Source organism: Cervus canadensis, chromosome 27 (genome assembly GCF_019320065.1).
Source record: "Cervus canadensis isolate Bull #8, Minnesota chromosome 27, ASM1932006v1, whole genome shotgun sequence".
Lineage (NCBI taxonomy): Eukaryota > Metazoa > Chordata > Mammalia > Artiodactyla > Cervidae > Cervus > Cervus canadensis.
In genome coordinates, this window is record NC_057412.1 from 38,128,584 (window position 1) to 38,149,951 (window position 21,368).

At 38.7% G+C, this 21,368-nt stretch overlaps 1 protein-coding gene across 1 annotated transcript in view; it reads left to right on the forward strand.

Moving 5' to 3' along the window:
- Nucleotides 1-21,368, forward strand: part of EPHA6 (EPH receptor A6) — a 962,333-nt gene that overhangs the window by 915,878 nt on the left and 25,087 nt on the right. Inside the window, exon 15 of the mRNA XM_043449041.1 lies at nt 9,625-9,774. Coding sequence (XP_043304976.1) covers nt 9,625-9,774 — 150 coding nt within the window. The remainder of the gene's footprint in view (nt 1-9,624; nt 9,775-21,368) is intronic.

A 21,368-nucleotide genomic window follows, 5' to 3' on the forward strand; every position in this document is an offset into this window, starting at 1 on the left:
AAAAACCACTAAAATATTGTAAATATTGTAAAGTAATTAGCCTCCAACTAATAAAGATAAATGAAAAAAAAAAAAAAACCATGAGCCTGAGACCTCAGTGGACACCCACGTAGAAACAAGACAACTGTTAAGAAGTCTTTGTTTAATATCATATATTAGCACACATTTATGGAGTCTAGGATAACGGTACCAATGAACCTATTTGCATGGTGGGAATAGAGACACGGACATAGAGAACAGACTTTGGCCACAGCAGGGGAAGGAGAGGTTGGGATAAATTGAGAGAATAGTGGTGAAACAGACATATTACCATATGTAAAACAGATAGCTAATGGGAAGTTGCTAGATAACACAGGGAGCTCAATGAGGTACTCGGTTACCTACAGGGGTGGATGAGGTAGGGTGGAGGAGAGGTTCAAGATGGAGGGGACATATGTATATTTATAGCTGATTCATATTGTTGTATGGGAGAAGCCAACACAAAATTGTAAAGCAACAATCACCCAATTAAAAATAAGTTAAATTTTTTTAATCTTTGTTTTATATAAAAATATAAAAATGGTTTATTTCATCTATTTGTGGCCTAAAACAGTGCTCATTACCATATATTTCTACAGTAATTATTATCCTATAAAAACTGGTTATTATTAATCAATGACTTACATTTTTAAAATACTATGCCAAAAAGAGTCTTTTGCTTATAGATAAAGTATCTCAGTCTGACACCTGTGAATCCCATGATACTTATGCAAAGTCTTGTGTAGCTGTATCTACATGCATGTTTTTTAGGGAAAAGGTTTATAACTCATCCAGTGGGCCACAACCCTACAGGTAGAAGACAGACACCCAGAAAAAGGAAAGAAATCCACAATCATTATCAGGTAGGTCCATCTGTAGGCAGAGATCTGACTGCCAGCATTCAGTCATAGATAATGTTCTTTGATGACAGAATTCTACCTATGAAAGAATAAGAGGAATAAGACATGTCTTCAGTCTTGGAAGGGCACTAGTGGGGCAACAGCAGGAACATAGACATAGGACCAAACTCACTGGACCAAGATGCACAGATTTCCTCAGAGTGGACAGGACAAGGTCTAAATTGTAAGAACTGAGTCAGAGCCTGCCCATCAATAGAATTGGTGCCTCTGGTTTGAGAATATCACCCTTCGTACCGTAGTGAGTGAGCTCAGTGACCTCAGATGAGTAAACTGGGATGCTAGTCTGCACTGGAAACCAAACAGATCCAAAATAAGACAGATTTTAAATACATAAATTAAGGAGACAGATAACATTTGCTGAGTGCCTATCTTGTGTTGACAGCTAAGAGATGCTCATGTGTACTATCGTATTTAATTCCCTTAATAAATGATACCTAGAAGCCAAAACTGGAGAAGTTTTCTCCTTTACAAAAGAATTCACAACATTGCAGTCCTCAGTATTTTTTCAGGGAAGGACAGATACTAAACCCATATTTTAGAAGAGCATAAAACTTCACAAAGTACCAAAGTTGCCTGAGATCAATAAATTTCAATGGAGGAAAGGGCATACCCCTCTGAGAGGGAGTGGGGATGTCATTTTAAAAGACTTGCACTAGATATTTGTGCACCATAATATTTTAATTTGTTGATCTGGGGATACAAATGACAAAGAGATGCTCAGAGATGGGTTTATCTCTCAAAATCAGTAATTCTCTAGAGAAAGAACATCCCCTTAGTGAAGTTGTTTATATAACTACTCTGTTGTGACATCTCTCTGTGATTTGCTATAACTTCCCAGGACAACATAACAGATTAAGGCAGAAGGCCCAAAGTGCTGATTTCCCACCAATGCTCTGCAAGCCAGACCATTCTGCCACAGATAATCCCACTGACAAGAAATTGTAAAGTGATCTTTCAGGAAACACATTAATGCCCTCTTCAGTAAGTTTTCTTATAATGAGTTTTCTAAATAACTAATGGTTACTCATTAACAGATTAACAGTGTGTTAACCTATGAAGATAAATAACTTAATTAAAATAAATTATTAAATAAATATTTATATTTTTATAATTTTATAATTATATTTATAATAAAATATATTATTACATTAATAAATAATTTTAATAAAATAAAATAATTATTAAAATAAATAACTATTAAGATAAATAATAAGATAAATAACATTTTCAGTATTTTAACTTTCTATAAAGATTTAAAAATATAGGGAAAAAAGGCAATGTATCTAGCCTATGCTTTCCTAAAATGTATTCATCATGCTTTTCCTTTCTTAAAAAGTGGTTATTTTAACTCTTGCTTACCACTTGAGATGGTCACTGTGACCACTGGCCTGAGAAATATAATGAGTGTCCTTGTCTTCTTTGCTGTCTGTCATCAGGCTCTCTGTTCACACAGTTTATCTATCAACTCATATGGCCTATCTCCTTACAATTTATTCTGAGCTGAGACACTGGAAGCAAATATTAAAATCATCATATTTTACTATTTTATGATCATTAAATCGAGTCCCCTCATTTTGCATATCAAAAATAAAAGACTAGGAGTGAAGACTTGCCCATGGCCACACAATGGGTTATGATAGAGCTGAATCTCACTTAGACTCTGCAGCTCATATGGAAAAACATTAGTCAAAATTGTGATTAAAAATTCCTTAAACTAATCTTTTAAGCATGGTATCTATGTTTTCTGTACTATAATTTTTATACTCCTTGGAGTTTGGGTACTACAGAGACAGATTGAGGAAATAAGAAAAGGAAAGTCTGCAGGCAAATTGGTGTCTATTCAAGCCATTTGCTTTTAAGATAACCATCAAATCCAGTGAATGAGAAATGGGAGATTTTTATTGTGTTCTTCTTTCTCAATGGAATTTTTCCATTTGGTTTTAGTATTAAGCCTCTATAACATTATGTTACTATATTTCAATTGATTGTTCTCTCTGCTGAAGATTAGAGGATTAGGTTTTAAAACTCAGATGTAGTTAAATACAACTATAATATCAATGCAACTCCATGAGGGGTATAGAGTGTCCAGATACACAGGGCTCCTGGTGCCACCTTTAGCACTTTTTCCTGCTACAGTCCCTCTACCTAGTTACTACAAATCAAGCTCTGGATAGGACTTGAAAAAACAGAAAAAAAGGTTTGCCAACAAACTTTTAAGTAGTGATATGCAGTTTGTTTCCTTCCTGTTTCTCCTTTGTTCTGTAGTGATTAAGTTTGCTGCAAAAGGGAGGTATTAGTAAATGAGAAGGCTTTTGAGCTACATTCAGTCATTTTGATTAGCATCTTTGGTAACTTCTTTTTTTCTCATAAACATATGGCAAAGCAACATGCACTGTTCCAATGATTGTGATTTCAAGTCTAAAGTACTATTTGTTTATTCTTGAAACCTGAAACAAACATCTGGTGGGTAATGCTTTGAGAAAAAAAGCACCTTAGTGCATTACCTCTGTCTATGATTCAAGATCATGGGCAAAAATATTATAAGCAGATGAGATTAAGCCACAGGAGTTTGTTAGTCCATTCAATTTACAAAAATTTTTTTAAGAACTAAACTTTGTTTCCTCTAAAGTAGGAAAGGCAGTAGAAACAGTGCAATAATCTTAAGGACCTCTTCCTTCCTGCCTCATCTTGTACTTTATATAAAGAGTATATCTAGTATAGATCCTCTCATTAGAAAAAGAAAGATTTGGATGTTTTCTTATCACCATCCCTTAGATGCTCAGAATCATTGACAAACTGACAGTGCAGTTTGTGTATACTCTCGGGTTCATGTTGCCATGCATTTTTTGTCAACGAGAATGGTGTCTCCGACATTAAAACTTCTTTGCCAATTTTTTTTAAAACTTCGTATTTTAAGGTTTATTCTAGCTCACCCTTTCTATTGCAGTATGACACCTGGAATAAAATTTGAAACGAAGAGGTACTGTCCTTTGCACTGTTGCTCATCTTAGGGGAAAAATTGGTTATTTTAAATATATTCGTATATTTAGTGTATTAGCATATTTTTCAGTGTATTTGTTAAGGCTACCATAGCAAGACCTCTCTCCTTGGCTTGCCGGTGGTCAGCTTCTTGCTGTGTCCTCACATGGCCTATCTCCTGTACCTGCACACCTCTGGTGTATCTTCCTCTTGTAGTAAGGACACCAGTCATGTTGGATTAGGGCCCACCTTCCTGATCTCATTGACATTTATTACCTCTTCAGAGGCCCTAGCTCCAGACTACAGTCACATTAAGGGTTAGTGCTTCCACATATGAATTCTGGAGGAACACAATGCAGTCCATAATGTGTAGCAATGCTTACTAATCAAATATTCTGTAATATCTTCCCCTTGAGGAAAAAAATAAAATCTTAGGAAGGAAAGTGCTAAAATTACCATTTATATGTGTTATCAAGTTACAGGAAGTATAAATTTATATGTGACTCCTTTATATGAGGTGTCATTTATAAGTGAAAGCATATAAAATAACCCTTAACTCCATTTTTCAGCCTGTCTCAATAGAACTCACAAAGATTTAGTAAAAAAAAAAAACAACCCAGCACACTAGCAAGTCACAGTCCCACATACTATTTGCCAGGAGAGACCAAGAAATAACCAGAATCAGAAATTCTGGGTGAGGCTGCTGCTCATGCCTCTGTTCTGAGGTCAGATCTACAGATTGTTAACTTATTCTCTGGGAAGTGTGGATTCTATATTTGAAAGCAACCTGAAGCTGACTTAAATGGCTTCAAAAAGCGCAGCCACAAGCCTGAGGAGCTTCAGCCACAGCATAATAAAACAAAGGCTGCTGCAGTCTTGGTACATGAATACAAGTTGGGGTAACCTTGTCCCTTCCTAAGGTGTAGACCACCTAGTTTTTTCAGAACACACCGTGTTCTGTCAGATCATTTACAATGTTCCCATTTGTTAATTTTTTTAATTCCCTTTGGTTAAGCATTGCCACATGTAGTGAATAAAAGGTGGCTCAGAAGGTAAAGAATATGCCTGCAATGCAGGAAACCTGGGTTCCATCCCTGGGTAAGAAAGATCCCTTAGAGAAGGGAATGGCTACCCACTCCAGTATTCCTGTCTGGAGAATCCCCATGAACAGAGGAGCCTGGCAGGCTACAGTCCATGGGGTCGCAACGAGTCAGACACAGCTGAGTAACTAACAACAATAAAAATATAAGATGCCCAGTTAAATTTGAATTGCAGGTAAACAATGAATATGTGCGTGCATGGTCAGTCACTTCCGTCGTGTCCAACTCTTTGTGACCCTGTGGGCTGTAGCCCGCCAGGCTCTCTGTCCATGGAATTCTCCAGGCAAGAATACTGGAGTAGGTTACCATGTCCTTTTCCAGCTTCCTAGGAAGCCATCCCAGGGATTAAACCGGCATCTCCTGTGGTTCCTGCACTGCAGGCAGAGTCTTTATTGCTGGGCCACCAGGGAAGCCCAAACAATGGATATATTTTTACTATAAATATGTCTCAGGTGATATTTGGGACATACTTACACACAAAAAAAATTCCTTCATGGGACATACTAATATCAAACAGAGTATTTGTTATCTTAAATTTGTATTTAAGTATTTGTGGGTCCTCTATTTTATCTGGCAACTCTACTTAACAAGAACGAATCCTCCTCTTGCATCTTTCTTCCTGGACTCACCACCCTCTTAAACTTCTATCACCAACTTTGTATATTTAATTTCCTACTCTTAATTTGGCACGGCCCCCAAGGGTGAAAACCCCATTTCAGGCTCCCTTGCGTTATACTAATTTGATATATGGTTATAGATTGTTGTTGTTTCATTTTTGTCCAATTCATTTGAGACCCTATGGGCTACAGTCCTTGGGCTCATAAAGAGTCAGACACAACTGAGTGACTAAGCATTAAAGCACAGCATGGACGGTAGACCAGGCTCTGTCCATGGGATTCTCCAGGCGAGAATACTGGAGTGGGTTGCCATTTCCATCTCCATGGGATCTTCCTGACCCAGGGATGGAACTCAGGTCCCCTACATTGGCACTCAGAGTTAAAACATTAGTTTGATCCACCTTTTCCCCCATGCTGAAATATTTACATCTTTATATCAATGCCCCATAATACTACTTTGATCACATGAGCTAATACTGTGTGCTTAATAACACGAGAAAGAATCTCTAAGCCTCTAAATCTCAAAACCCTGGGCTCAGTCAGCTCACCTATAAAATAAAGGGACTGAATCAAGCTATTTCCCCCCAAGGCTCCTTTAAACAGTTCCTTGCCACAGGTCTTTAAAATGCAGATTCTGTTAATGTTCTTATTAGCCTTGTGAAACCTAATTATTACTATTTCGGGTGAACCTCTTTTCCCTTCAAGTAAGTAGTGTTTAAGTCAGTTCAGTTAAGTCACTCAGTCATGTCCGACTCTTGGCGATGCCATGGACTGTAGCACAACAGGCCTCCCTGTCCATCACCAACTCCCGGAGCTTATTCAAACTCATGTCCATCGAGTCGGTGATGCCATCCAACCATCTCATCCTCTGTTGTCCCCTTTTCCTCCAGCCTTCAATCTTTCCCAGCATCAGGGTGTTTTCCAATGACTCAGTTCTTTGCCTCAGGTGGCCAAAGTATTGGAGCTTCGTATCTTCAACATCAGTCCTTCCAATGAATATTCAGGACCGATTTCCTTTAGGATGGACTGGTTGGATCTCCTTGCAGTCCAAGGGACTCTCAAGAGTCTTCTCCAACACCACAGTTCAAAAGCATCAATTCTTCAGCGCTCAGCTTTCTTTTTGGTCCAACTCTCACATCCATACATGACTACTGGAAAAATCATAGCTTTGACTAGACGAACCTTTGTTAGCAAAGTACTGTCTCTGCTTTTTAATATGCTGTCTAGGTTGGCCATAGCTTTTTTCCAAGCAGCAAGCATATTTTAATTTCATGGCTGCAGTCACCATCTACAGTGACTTTGGAGCCCGCCCAAATAAAGTCTGTCACTGTTTCCATTGTTTCCTCTTCTATTTGCCATGAAGTGATGGGACCAGATGCCATGATCTTAGTTTTCTGAATGTTAAGTTTTAAGTCACCTTTTTCACTCTCGTCTTTCAGTTTCATTAAGAGGCTCTTTAATTCTTCTTCGCTTTCTGCCATAGGGTGGTGTCATCTGCATATCTGAGGTTATTGATATTTCTCCTGGCAATTGATTCTAGCTTGTGCTTCATCCAGCCTGGTATTTCAAATGATGTTCTCTGCATATAAGTTGAATAAGCAGGGTGACAATATACAGCCTTGACGTAATCCTTTTCCTATTTGGAACCAGTCTGTTGTTCCATGTATAGATCTAACTGTTGCTTCTTGACCTGCATACAGATTTCTCAGGAGGTAGATAAGGTAGTCTGGTATTCCCATCTCTTAAAGAATTTTCCACAGTTTGTTGTGATCCACACAGTCAAAGGCTTTGGCATAGTCAATAAAGCAGAAATAGATGTTTTTCTGGAACTCTCTTGCTATTTCAGTGATCCAACAGATGTTGACAGTTTGATCTCTGGTTCCTCTGCCTTTTCTAAAGCCAGCTTAAACATCTGGAAGTTCATGGTTCACGTACTGTTGAAGCCTGGCTTGGAGAATTTTAAGCATTCTTTTGCTAGCATGTGAGATGAGAGCAATTGTGCAGTAGTTTGAACATTCTTTGGCATTGCCTTTCTTTGGGATTTTAATGAAAACTGACCTTTTCCAGTCATGTGCCCACTGCTGAGTTTTCCAAATTTGCTGACATATTGAGTGCAGCACTTTCACAGCATCATCTTTTAGGATTTGAAATAGCTCAACTGGAATTCCATCACCTCCACTAGCTTTGTTCATCGAAACATGTATATTATCTAGTGATGCTTCTTAAGGCCCACCTGACTTTGCATTCAAGTGTGTCTGGCTCTAGGTGAGTGATCACACCATCATGGTTATCTGGGTCATTAAGATCTTTTTTATGTAGTTCGTCTGTGTATTGTTGCCACCTCTTCTTAATATCTTCTGCTTCTGTTACCATACCATTTGTCCTTTATTGTGCCCATCTTTGCATGAAATGTTCCCTTGGCATCTCTAATTTTCTTGAAGAGATCCCTAGTCTTTCCCATTCTATTGTTTTCCTCTATTTCTTTGCACTGATCACTGAGGAAGGCTTTCTCCTCTCTCCTTGCTAAGTAGTGTTTAGATTACTTAAATAAATAGTGTTGTGATTACTCGATTAACGTCTTCCTCTTTAAAGCTGCTCACTCTAAATTTCTCAAGGGCCAGAGAACCCGCCCTTTATTTCCCTCCAGCCCACTCACCCTAATACCAGACTTTGAGCCCACCGGCTGACCATATGATGTGATTATGAGAGTGCTGATAATGATGAAACAATTCTGTCCGGGCAGGTTTTCTTTCTTTTTTTTTTTTCCCCCCATTTATTTTTATTAGTTGGAAGCTAATTGCTTTACAATATTGTAGTGGTTTTTGCCATACATTGACATGAATCAGCCATGGATTTACATGTGTTCCCCATCCCTATCCTCCCTCCCACCTCCCTCCCCATCCCATCCCTCTGGGTCATCCCAGTGCACCAGCCCCGAGCACTTGTCTCATGCATCCAACCTGGGCTGGTGATCTGTTTCACACTTGATAACATACATGTTTCAATGCTATTCTCTCAGATCATCCGACCCTCGCCTTCTCCCATAGAGTCCCGACTATCATTCCTTTCTTGGGATTGAAGCCCTCTCTGCGGGGTCGGAGACCGCCGTCTGGGAGCCGCTCCTTGCTCTCTTCCGCCCTCTAGTGGTGCCAGGCTTGCTGTCCTCGCTCAACTTGCTGTTCAGAGCTGCAAAGATTTCAGATCATAAATCAAATAGATGAATTGTTTTATTCTTGTCATTACAGTAAAAAGGACTTATAGCGTGTTTCTAGAGATAAAAATGTAATGTTTTGATAAAAAAAAAGTATAACCAATAAAAGACTTTAATACCTGCACAGTATAGATTAAATTCATGTAATTTAATCTCTTTAATATGTTCCAATGTTAACTTAAAGACAAAAGTACAAAAATATAAACTAAGCTAAGGAGTTCTGAGGAAAGATTATCTTTCTCACGGGCTTCTGTATAATGTTCATGGATTTTTAAATTTCAAATAAAAGTGATCGAAGCAGATAAAAAAAATGAGAGGGAAAGGAAATAAAGTTCTGATAGATGTTAAATTGTTTAGAGAGAGAAATCTCAGCTCTTTATTTAACCATTTGACTTCAATTAAGTTAGAACTTATTATCATTATTATTTATACATGCAATACAATGTTTAATGAATGTTGAATTCGGTTTTAATGTTCTATAATGTAGAACTTTCTTCAGATGGCATGATAGTGAGTTTAATTGTGTGATTCAGAAAAGTGAAAATAAATTTCTCTAATGAGTGAAACAAAATATTTCTGACGTGTGACTTATTTCCCATTAAAACTTTTATTTCTGACATTTTAACATTATTCTGGTTTTAGTTTTTTTTTTATTTAAAATGCCTATGCTATCATGCAGTGTTTAGGTTTTTCTAATAAAAATGTATTTAATTGCAGTGCCAGTTCAACCTTTAATGAACTTGTGACCCAGCTGTAAAAATCTCCAATTTCTTTTCCAGGGTGGGAAAATTCCCATAAGGTGGACAGCCCCAGAAGCTATCGCCTACAGAAAATTCTCCTCGGCAAGTGATGCATGGAGCTATGGCATTGTCATGTGGGAGGTCATGTCCTATGGAGAGAGACCTTATTGGGAAATGTCTAACCAAGATGTAAGTGCCATCTGTAGGTAAACCGCCCCTTTGAGTGCAGACACATTATCATTGAGGAAGAAACACACTATTTGTCCTCACTCAGATTAGCCCTTGTCTTCCTGAGAGTTGTCCAGGGTTTGTGGCTGAAGTTGAGTCGCCTTTCACTCTGAGCTGCGTTTGGTGTGGTAAGGGCCAGCTGATGGGCTTTGTCACAGAAGTACCTATCCATGTCTTACGTCTAATACTTAACACACACATGCGGTTCTAAGGCAACCTGGCTGTGCATGCAACAGCCTTGCCCTACAAGTGTCAAAAAACAGAATAATGTTTACCTTTCATTTCTTCCTAAGGGCAATTTAATGTAGCACTGTAAAGAGCAAATTAGAAAATTTAGCAGAAAAATATTAAATGCTTTCAGGCAATGTGTTATCAATACATCATCTAATACTATGGTTCTTGGAGATACATGACCCTTTTTGCAATCTATTTTATCTGTAAAAGTTACCTTGGTGGCTATAGAATATTATTGAAGAGGGTAGTTATCACACATTTGATCTCTATGGACTGTTGGAAGTAGTAGAGACAGTAGTCAGAATATGCTAGAATCCTGACAATGCAAGTGAATGTCCTGTCAGATCTGCAGATACCTTTTCATACCCCACTCCCTCAGCCCAGAATCCAGACGCTGTCCACTCACCTGCCTTCCTCAAAGTATCTAATAGTTTCTGAGACAGTGGTAATGGAAAGTCAACTCTGATGGGATTCTGAATGTTCACAGATGGAAACAAAGACTGCGTGGTTATGGATTTTTTAGAAAATCCATAAACGTAGTCAACTCTTGTCATATCTGTTTTTTCCATTCAGTTGCTTGAGCCTCACTGCCACACCTCATACTCATTATCCCATCCCAACATCAAGCAGTCCAAGTATCTTAAAGGTTTGTTCAGTGACAGAGAAAGGTCAATCTTTTTGAATGCTGGACACCAAGAAGACTTGGTTTTGGTTAGCTCACCATGACTTTTGTTTCTTCCTGACTTGGAGTGTTAATTCCAAAGCTGAGTGCCTGCTCTTGTGCCTACTGACTCTGGAGAATGCCAGGTCCAGAACCTACATGTAGCAGGTTCAAGATCAAATGCTGTGCAACCATGCTCTTGAAAGCCCTTCATAAAAACACAAAGCCAGGTGGCTTAGTCCTGCAGAGCATTTTCCCTTAAGTACAGACTGTGCCATGACCAGCAAACTTTGATACACTCATACACTCCCAATATTTAAACTTTTTTAGATCCAGGCCATTTACTGTCCTTAAGGGAATTTTGTTTGAAGGACCTTGTTGCTCTTTCCTGCCTCTGGGCCTTGTTTGGAGCAACATGTGTCCAGCTCTGCTTCTTAAAATTGAATCCCAAGAGCAGAAATTCATCCCTTCACTCCCAGGAAGAACTCATCTTTTTTTAACCAGCTATCCAAGGTAACAGACGCCCTGGATTCAGTCACCTACTTCATAGTTCCTTCATAGCTTCATGGATTCATAGCTCCTACTCTACTCTTAACCCACGATAATGCTTGCCTGCTTGTCCTACTGTGACATGACTAAAATAGGCCATTCAAGCAAATCTCTAAAATAAAAAGTCCTCCTCCAGATGAATGAACATATTCACTGCACAGAAGAGCCCTCAGTTCAAGTACCTTCCTTAACTGGTGTTCCATATAGTCCTTGTCTTAACCAGTTCTCTGTCAGACTTAAAATAAAAAATTGCCTAACTCAGAGGACTCCAAACTTTACTAATAATATACCCTTGCCGGTAAAAAGTTCTTGAGCATTCACAACTGACATATGTATATTTATCTGTACATTATGTACAAGTACTACTGTACTAATACATTCATTTTTTGTTTAAAAAGTAATTTGTTGAGTATCTTCTCAGGAAGTAGAGATACAAGGGAAAACAAATTGGATTGAACTTTTATGAAACTGAGGTTTAGGGAGGTGACATGATGTCCCTAGAATCACATAGTAAGTGCTTTGACAGTGATACTAAACAACAATTCTAATAACCTTCTAGAAGTCATGGGCAAGGAGGAGGAAAGAGGAAATAACTGCCTCTTTCATGGTGTTTTAGTTTATGTCCATAGGCCAGTGATTTCTTGCCCTCATTGAGTTTATAGTCTAGCATGAGGGAAACAGACTTTACACAACGTAAATCTGTAAAATATGTAATATGTAACATGATCATTAGTGCTTTGGGAGAGAAAAGTGAGAAAGAAGGATAAGAAATGTTAGGAATTTGATTTTAAATATATAAATATATTGCCAAATACAGTTGTAAAAGTCATTCCATTTTGATCATAAAAGTCATAGTCATTCTTATTGCTGCCGCTGCTGCTGCTAAGTCACTTCAGTCGTGTCCGACTCTGTGCAACCCCATAGATGGCAGCCCACCAGGCTCCCCCGTCCCTGGGATTTTCCAGGCAAGAGTACCGGAGTGGGGTGCCACTGCCTTCTCCGGTCATTCTTATTAGACATGCATAAATAGTCTTTCTTACAGTAAGACAGAGCTTCCCAGGTTGCACAGTGCTAAAAATTATGCCTGCCAATATGAGGGATGCAAGAGACTCGAGTTCAATCCCTGGGTCAGAAAGATCCTCTGGAAAAGGAAATGACAACCCACTCCATTATTCTTACCTAGAAAATTCCATGGACAGAGAAGCCTGGCGGGCTTCAGACCATGATGTCACAAAGAGTGGAATGCGACCGAGCTCACGCATGGGCACGCGCACACACATACACGCACGCACGCACTAGGATAAGACAAATAAACATAAAAAGAAGTTCTGTTATTTTTTCTGTCTCCTGGATTATCATTTTACCACACAGGGTACTTTATACCACCAGTTTGGTAACCACAACCCCCATTCAGTTCAGTTCAGTTCAGTTCAGTTCAGTCGCTCTGTCGTGTCCGACCCTTTGTGACCCCATGAATCGCAGCACACCAGGCCTCCCTGTCCATCACCAACTCCCGGAGTTTACTCAAACTCATGTCCATGGAGTTGGTGATGCCATCCAGCCATCTCATCCTCTGTCGTCCCCTTCTCCTCCTGCCCCCCATCCCTCCCAGCTGAAACAACCACCCTTAGGTAGACTGTAATTCAGCCATGAAAGTGCCTCAGTTTCATGACCAACAAATATAATGAAAGGATGAGGTTAAATGATATTTAATATCCCTTTTAACAGTAACATGCTATGTCTTTATAATCTCTGGAGAAATAATAATCATACTTGTCTCGGCAAAGAAATGGTTCACATTGTTCTTTTCTTCAGTTTAGGAATTTCTGTGAGGGTACAAGAATCCAATAGAACTTCCACAGAGCAAAGCGTGTACAAGTGTAGATCCAGATGACAAGACAGATTTTCTAGGAGAGCAACTTCTGAGAGAAAAGGCCTTAATGTGTAATTTCCAACATGGACCCCCTTGTAAACTATCCTTAGTTGCTGCCTAGAGCAGTCCAAAATCCGATGTCAGCTCCTCCCTTCCTGGATCATGTCCAACAGTTAACCCAGTGATTCTGGCCATGTTTGTTGCTGATCTGTGTCCAGAATGAACATTTAAGAGAGCCATTCTGTCTATTAAACCTCATATGGCCATAAAGACCATATCTGGAATCAGAAGAAGTTGCTGCAGCCAGGAATAGACTCCTGACATTAAGCCCGTCCTCATTCATTCTGTGTTGTCAGCGTCCACAGTGCAAGGCTGAACGCTCCCTCCACCCAGCCCTTTGTTGTTTTTCAAGGACCAGATAAGGGCTAAGCTAGTTATTTTCATGGTCTTTGAGTGGCTACCAAAGAATATGTAAGCAAGAATCTGAAACGAGGAGTAGCACAGAAATTTCTGAGGGGGAAAAAAATGCCAAACCCTTGAGATCCTCAGATCAATATAAGAGAGGAAAGTACTAAAAGAGCTAAAATCTTTTATGTATTTTGTGAATATATTTCCTGCTGCAGTGAAGAGAGTTGAAATTCTGTTTAGCTTAACATATTGGAAGTCAGCGTATCTGTGACAGATCCTGTAACCAGAATTTCTGTTTGAAAGCAGAAATGGCTTAATCAAAACTTTCTGAGCTGCTCTCTCCAAATACTGGTTATTTCCTATTTGTCCTGAATCTCTCATATTTGGTCAGAGTTCAGTCTTGTATTTGACTTTCTGCAACCAAGGTGTGTTTTAAATAAGAAAAGTCATTTTTAGACAATAAAAGTTCAACTATTTTCTGTTTGAATATTTTATATTTTTATTACATTTTGTGGAGTTTAATTTAAGGGCTTAGCTAAATATGGAATGTTAACATGCTTTAGAATTTTAAATGAGCTTAGGAAATTTCAGGTAGTTTTTCTGAAGTTGTCCCTTCATTCTGCAGACTGTGGCGTATTTTCTTGCAATGAACAATTCTGAGTTTGCATAGTCTATTTTAGTGAAGAATATAATGAGTTTCCCAAAGGTCAGTAGTAATGTACATTAGGGAATATACATAAGGAAATAAGAAAAAGCAGTGCAGAAGACTAGTCCATGTATGGCTTACCAAGCATAACAGTAGATGCCATCTGCTTAGCCATTCATCAGTTACTGATTAAACTCTTGCCAGTCACTGGGCGTGTGGGTAGGTCTGGAGACCTTGAAAATCCAGCCCTCACTCTCAAAAAGCCCTACTAAGCCTGTAGGTGAGGAGATGAAGTTCTGGCATTTCTAAGTCATGCTCCTGCACCCAAGTAGAACCTATGCTCCTCAAGGGTAGACCTCAGGCCTTCTTTTTCTCTTTAATATAAACAACATTGTGTGAATGCAACATAGTTATTTTTTAACATATGCCAAAAAAAAGCTTGCATACCCTTTATTTAAGGTATTTTTGATTATATAAGCTTTCCCAGTGTCTCCGCAGGTAAAGAATCTGCCTGCAAAGCAGGAGACATAGGAGACGTGGGTTTGATTCCTCAGTCAGGAAGATCCCCCGGAGAAGAAAATGGCAACCCACTCCAGTATTCTTGCCTGAAAAGTCCCTTGGACAGAGGAACTTGAGGGCTGCCGTCCAAAGGGTCGCAAAGAGTCGGACACCGCTGAGCAACTAAACAGAAGCAATTATAAAAAGCACCTGATACACGGAAGATATTTAATTATTTGGTGGTAATAATCATAGCTTGCAATTTCCGAATTTATTGTGAGTCAATTATTTTAGATTATTGACTCTTTTAATCTTCAAAATAATGCTCTAAGATTGATACTATTTTTATTCCCATTTATAGATAAAAGGCTTTCTAGAAAATTTAAGCAACTTACCCAAGGTTGTATGTTAAGTCACTTCAGTTGTGTCCAACTCTTTGCAACCCTATGGATTGTAGCCCACCAGTCTCCTCTGTCCATGAGATTCTCCAGGCAAAAATACCAGCGCAGGTTGCTTGCCCTCCTCCAGGGGATTTTCCGGACCCAGGGTTCGAACCTACTTCTCTTACGTCTCCTGCGTTGGCAGGTGGGTTTTTTTTACCACCGGTGCCACCAGGGAAGCCTCAACCCATGACAGAACTGAAGTTGGAGACCCCTGCTTTCCCCAAAGTATGTGCTTTTACCCCTGAGCTATACTATAGAAGTCTTGATTTTAAAGGAGTCTCTATACCACATAAGCCCTATGAAATGAGATCAAAGCATCTTTAATTATGTATGCCTCTGTGTCACAAGTGTTTCTATTATTTCCTATCAGCAAAAGAATGTGGATTGACTCAACTGTTGTTTGAAAGTATAAATCTTTTCAGCAGTACTTTTTGTCTTGATGTTAAAAATTTATAAAATGTACTGTATTGTATTTCTTAAAAATGTTTAAGGCAGTAGCTTAAAATAAAATTCTAATGGTCCACATATTTAGCCTATTACCAGAAACATGCCACAGGCACATTGAAGGCACAAAGTTCCTTGCTGTTTTCTAACATTTTTAAACTTTTTTTTAAGGTATCACAGTGTAATGTTTTATGTTATTTTCATCCAAGTTCAAAATAATTGTTGTTTACTACATAATAGGAGTACATTGCAATGCTAGGAACTACGCTGGCTCCAAAGATGACATCAAGGGTATTGCAGTTCTTCCAACACTTATTCTGTGGAATGTGCTTAACCGAAGAAAATGCAAGCAAAACATGAACAGCAGGCACCATTAAGTAACCAAATCCCCACAGAGCTAATATGTCAGGGAAAAACTTGCACCACGTAAATGAGCGGTGACTTCGCTCAAACTAATGATCTGAATGCAAGACTAGAGACTTGGGTTTTGTCTGTTTTGTTTTTCCCTAGCATGTTTTAAAAAAAAGAAAAGGAAAGAAAGAAAGAAAGAAACGATTTGCCTTGAAGCAGTTTGAAGCCCAAATGCCTCCTGGGTATGGTATCATTTAGGCATATGCTACGAAGCCTGTTCAATTTCCCAAAAAGAGAACTGCTATCAGAGAACATCTCATTTGAGGTTTACTAGGAAACATAATGCTGCCTCAGTGTTTTTGTATTTTTTCTTCTCCTTACTTTTCAAAAGGTTTTATATAATAGTGAGTTCTGCTTTAAATTGCTTCCTGAAGCTTACCTGAAGAAAAAAAAAATGCAGTTCAATTTTAGGATTTTTAATAGATGATGTGGTTGGAAATAACCTTTGACCTTATCTGAATTGATTCCTCTTTGCAAAAGTTGAGAAGGAAGAAATTACCTTTTACCATATTTCTTGTTTGTCTTCATAATTCTATAACCTTTCTCAACTATAGGTCAGTATTTTAGCCAAGAATGGTGGATATGTAGAATCCACTTACCTTCAAATGCGGTATGATTTTATGATTCAGAGAGTCCAGTCATTTCCAATTTTTGTTTCTGATTAGATTTTCGAAACTCTGCTTTATTATGTAATGGTCCTTGTGTAATGATCTGTGTAAGATACAGTAAACTGCTAAAGGCCCATTTCCATTATTTCAACCTTCCATATTACAGAGGGAATTTCTGTAGTTATTTGAATATGTTTCTACCAAAGCAATTTTCAAAATGACCTTTTTCTCATTTTTTTAAATAATTTTTCCTATTGGTACATAGGCAGGAGCAACATTTTAATTAAATATACACTAATTACACTAGCATAATGCATGTCTGTTACAGAAACAAGAGTAATAGGGGATATTGTGAGATTCTATCACCATTGTAAATAATTCAAATAATAAAGTTCCAAGTAGAGGAAAACAATAACCAGTATGCTACTACCACAGTATAATTTTCAAGGGAATTCTTTTTTTTTTTTTGCTGAAGGTATATGCATACCAGAAACATTTTCATAAAAAAATTAACTATACCTTCCATTTCTGTTTGGAGGAAATGTAAAATCTTTTGCTCTTAAGATTTTTTATAATTTTTTGTTCTCTTTAAAGCCTATTTATAAAGAGGGCATCTTAAAAATACTCTTTTACTGTATACTCATAAACTATTTTTCCATAGATTTTAGGTATTTTTGCATGCATGTGTGTTTGGCCATGTCCAAATATTTGCGAATCCATGAACTCTGGCCCTCCAGGCTCCTCTGTCCATGGGATTTCCAGGCAAGAACACTGGAGTGAGCTGCCATTTCCTTGTTCAGGTTAGGTATTTTTTATGAGCCCTAAAAGTTGCCTGTTATCTTTCTCAATTTGAAATGTTTGCACCAGTGAAGAAAAGTTTGTTTTGGTTTTTTTTTCCCCCCAGAGAGGACTTGGAAAAATGGGCCTGAGTTTTAAGAACATTGTCTTCTGAAAGAAAAATATATTTCAAAAATGGAGATTTGGAATATGTCTTTACATTGTTTTTATATTTCAAAAAATATACTTTGTTGGTGGGAATCTGCCTAGTAAAGAATATCTTTGCTCCCCAAATCTTCCTAATCTTAGTTTACTATGATATACTTTGGCCCATCTGGATTTTTGTCTCCCTACACTTGGAGCTCTGTGGGAAACAGTCCTTTCAAGGGGTTCCAAGTCTAGATCTGGCTGTCAAAAAACTTGGAGATCAAGAGATGTTCCCAGAGATCCTGCAGGTTAAGCCTTCAGTTTCACTGACCCTAGAAACACAGCTTTTTGAGCTGAAAGGTACTGTCACAAGTACTGAATCCAGGCTCTTTTTTTTTTCTCTCTTAATGAGGAGACAGAGAATTGCCCAATCATAGAGCTTGTCAGTGACATTTCAGGACTCCAGGGCAGTTCATGTGACTCCTTCACTAAAGCTCATTCCACTCCTTACACACTGAAGCATGGTTGCATAGAAAGTTTTAATTATCTCAGTCTCAAGAAGTATGACTTTCAACTGTTAGGGCGAAAGATTTTCCGAACCATAAAACATATCATCAGCAACCTTTTAACCTGTAAGAGGGCTACACTTCCTATATTCCCCCATTTTGTCCACTCATTCAGCAATCTGACTGGTATCTTACTGAGGATGAACATTCCCCATTTTTATAGGTCCTTGACATTCTATGGAGACTTCTGTAAAATAAGATTGGAGAACTGTCTGAAGTATAGAGTTTTAAGAAATTATTTATCTTTAAGTTAGAAAGGAAACCTTATGTTTCCATGCCCTCAGTTCAGTTCAGTTCAGTCGCTCAGTCGTGTCCGACTCTTTGCGACCCCATGAATTGCAGCACGCCAGGCCTCCCTGTCCATCACCAACTCCCAGAGTTTACCCAAACCCATACCCATCGAGTCGGTGATGCCATCCAACCATCTCATCCTCTGTCGTCCCCTTCTCCTCCTGCCCTCAGTCCTTCCCAGCATCAAGGTCTTTTCCAATGAGTCAACTCATTGGCCAAAGTACTGGAGTTTCAGTTCAGCATCAGTCCTTCCAGTGAACACCCAGGACTGATCTCCTTCAGGATGGATTCATTGGATCTCCTTGCAGTCCAAGGGACTCTCAAGAGTCTTCTCCAACACCACAGTTCAAAAGCATCAATTCTTTGGTGCTCAGCTTTCTTCACAGTCCAACTCTCACATCCATACATGACTGCTGGAAAAACCATAGCCTTGACGAGATGGACCTTTGTTGGCAAAGTAATGTCTCTATTTTTTAATATGCTGTCTAGGTTGGTCATAACTTTCCTTCCAAAGAGTAAGAGTCTTTTAATTTCATGGCTGCAGTCACCATCTGCAGTGATTTTGGAGCCCAAAAAAATAAAGTCAGCCACTGTTTCCACTGTCTCCCCATCTATTTCCCATGAAGTGATGGGACCAGATGCCATGATCTTAGTTTTCTGAGTGTTAACCCTAGTGATTTACAAATTATAAATTTCCCTCAGAAAAAGTGTTTTCTGTCTGTATCTTATTCTTTCACCACTCTTAGGTGCTTAGTCTCTCAGTTGTGTCTGACTCTTTGCAACCCCGTGAACTGTAGCCTGCCAGGCTCCTCTGTCCATGGGATTCTCCAGGCAAGAATACTGGAGTGGGTTGCCATTTCCTCCTCCAAGGGATCTTCCCAACCCAAGATCAAACCAAGATCTCCTGTGTCTCCTGCATTGCAGGCAGGTTCTTTACCTGATAAGCCATCAAGGGGAATGTTCACCACTCTATCCCCCTTTTTTTGTTCCAATGTACACTGATTTTTATTTGAGTTTTGATTGCTTTCCACTGAATTATAATTCCTGTATGTTGAAAAATATTGACTAAGAAAGTAGGTATAAGATTTTAAATGCTATTTACTTATAACTACTTCTTTCCTTTCTCTTTTCTTTCCTTCTTTTGCCTGTGCACACACAACCTTTACATTGCATATCAGAAAACTACACTACCAGGGCTTTCAGTTTTACTGTTTTATAAATCTGAATGTCCTTATATCTATAAATAATCATCATCACAAAAAGTAGGGATATACTGGGACTCTGCTTCACCATCCACCTTCAACTTGAAATTACAGATTTTCTGCAAAGTCATGATGAATATTTAGAGAGAGGACAAAAATAAAATCATTTCACATTCCATTTACTACTGTACATTTCAGCTCTTGCTAAAATTTTGAGACAGTTTACTTTAAAAGGAAGTATGAATAACTAAATTCACTGTGCTTCTCTTTGGGAGATATTGAGCAGTGTTATAACATAATGTTGCCCTGCACAGCCCAAACATTCCTTGTTCAGCGGCATGGTTCAGGATATCTCAGTGTCTTCCTATTGACTGTCTGCTCCTTGTTTGCCTAGTTTAATAAAAGGTTCACATTGTCTTCTTTGATTCAGAAACCTTCAGCACAATTGGAAAACGCATCAAATTCAACAAAGGAACAGTCTGCTACATGCCCAAACTGAGCCTGGTGTTGTTTCTAGGATGCTAAAAATTGTAGTGTCAATGACAAGGAACCAATATGATCTATTTAGAATAACCCGCCAGGTTTTAGATAATAACTTCTGACAAAATCTAATTCCTTCTACCTCTGCACAGAAGTTATCACTGCAGTCATTTTCATATTTTTTCACTTTATTTTAATTTTCTTCTTACACTTTAAAATAAGGGTATAACCTTGCATAATTCTTCTCCAAAGGATGGCAGCCTACAGCTGTCATAAAACCGTACTATTAACAAAATTCTCTCTAGTAATTATCACCCCTTCATATCCTAAAACAAATCTCATTTAGTCTTTTAGATGAAGCACTCCATATGCTTCTGGCTGCCTGTCAGCCCTTAAGTAGGGAACCAGAAATGCCTATAAAACAAAGCTTCCCACAGAAGACATGTTTATGAAGACAAAGGTTAATATACAGCTTTCATAGATCACATGTACGACAATTGAAGCTCACTCTTTGATTTGACAAGGCATTGTTTTAGATGCCGGGAACTCATGGAAAAAAGAAATAGTTCCTGCTCTTGAACTCGGCTTGCCCAGCTCAGAGAGTGCAAGTCTTTTGTGGCCAACGCAGAGGAGGATCAGGACAGCGCCAGGGTGAGGCCTGGGAGCCCGGGTCACGGTGAGCCGCCACAGAGTTCCGGATGTGGAAGGAGGGGGATCACAGTTTCACACCAGCAGGATTGCTTCGGGTGCACTGCAGGAGTTGTTGAGGGAGTTAGAGGAGAGACAGAAAGACTAATTAAGTGGCTGTTGCAGTGATCAAAATGAAAAATAAATCATTTGAAAAGAGGATTAAAAATGGGCTGTATTTAAAGTATATGAAGTTGGTGGAATCAACATCTAAGTTAGTTTTGAGCACCAGGAAAGACAGAAGCCCAGAGGACCCACTGATCTCTGACTTAAATCACTGGAAAAAGAATGCTACCCTTTTCAGAGGACAGAAATGCCAAAGTTAGGAAAAAGGTTAGTTTTGAACAACAGCAAAAAAAAAAAAAAAATCATATCATCTGTATGACAACTTTATGAAGTGGTATATCCCAGAGATGGTAGTAGAAATCTTGAGAGAAAGCTGAACTGGAGCTACAAGAATGAAAGTCATCAGCAGGTGTGTGAGAGTGAAAGCATGGAACGTGTAAATGTGTACAAGAAGCTCAAGTTTTAATTCTAGGGGATGAGTCTGGAACGCAGCACAAGACTCAGGATAGATTTTTTTCTACCACCGTCATGATTCAGAAGCTACCAAGGTGATAATATTGGTCC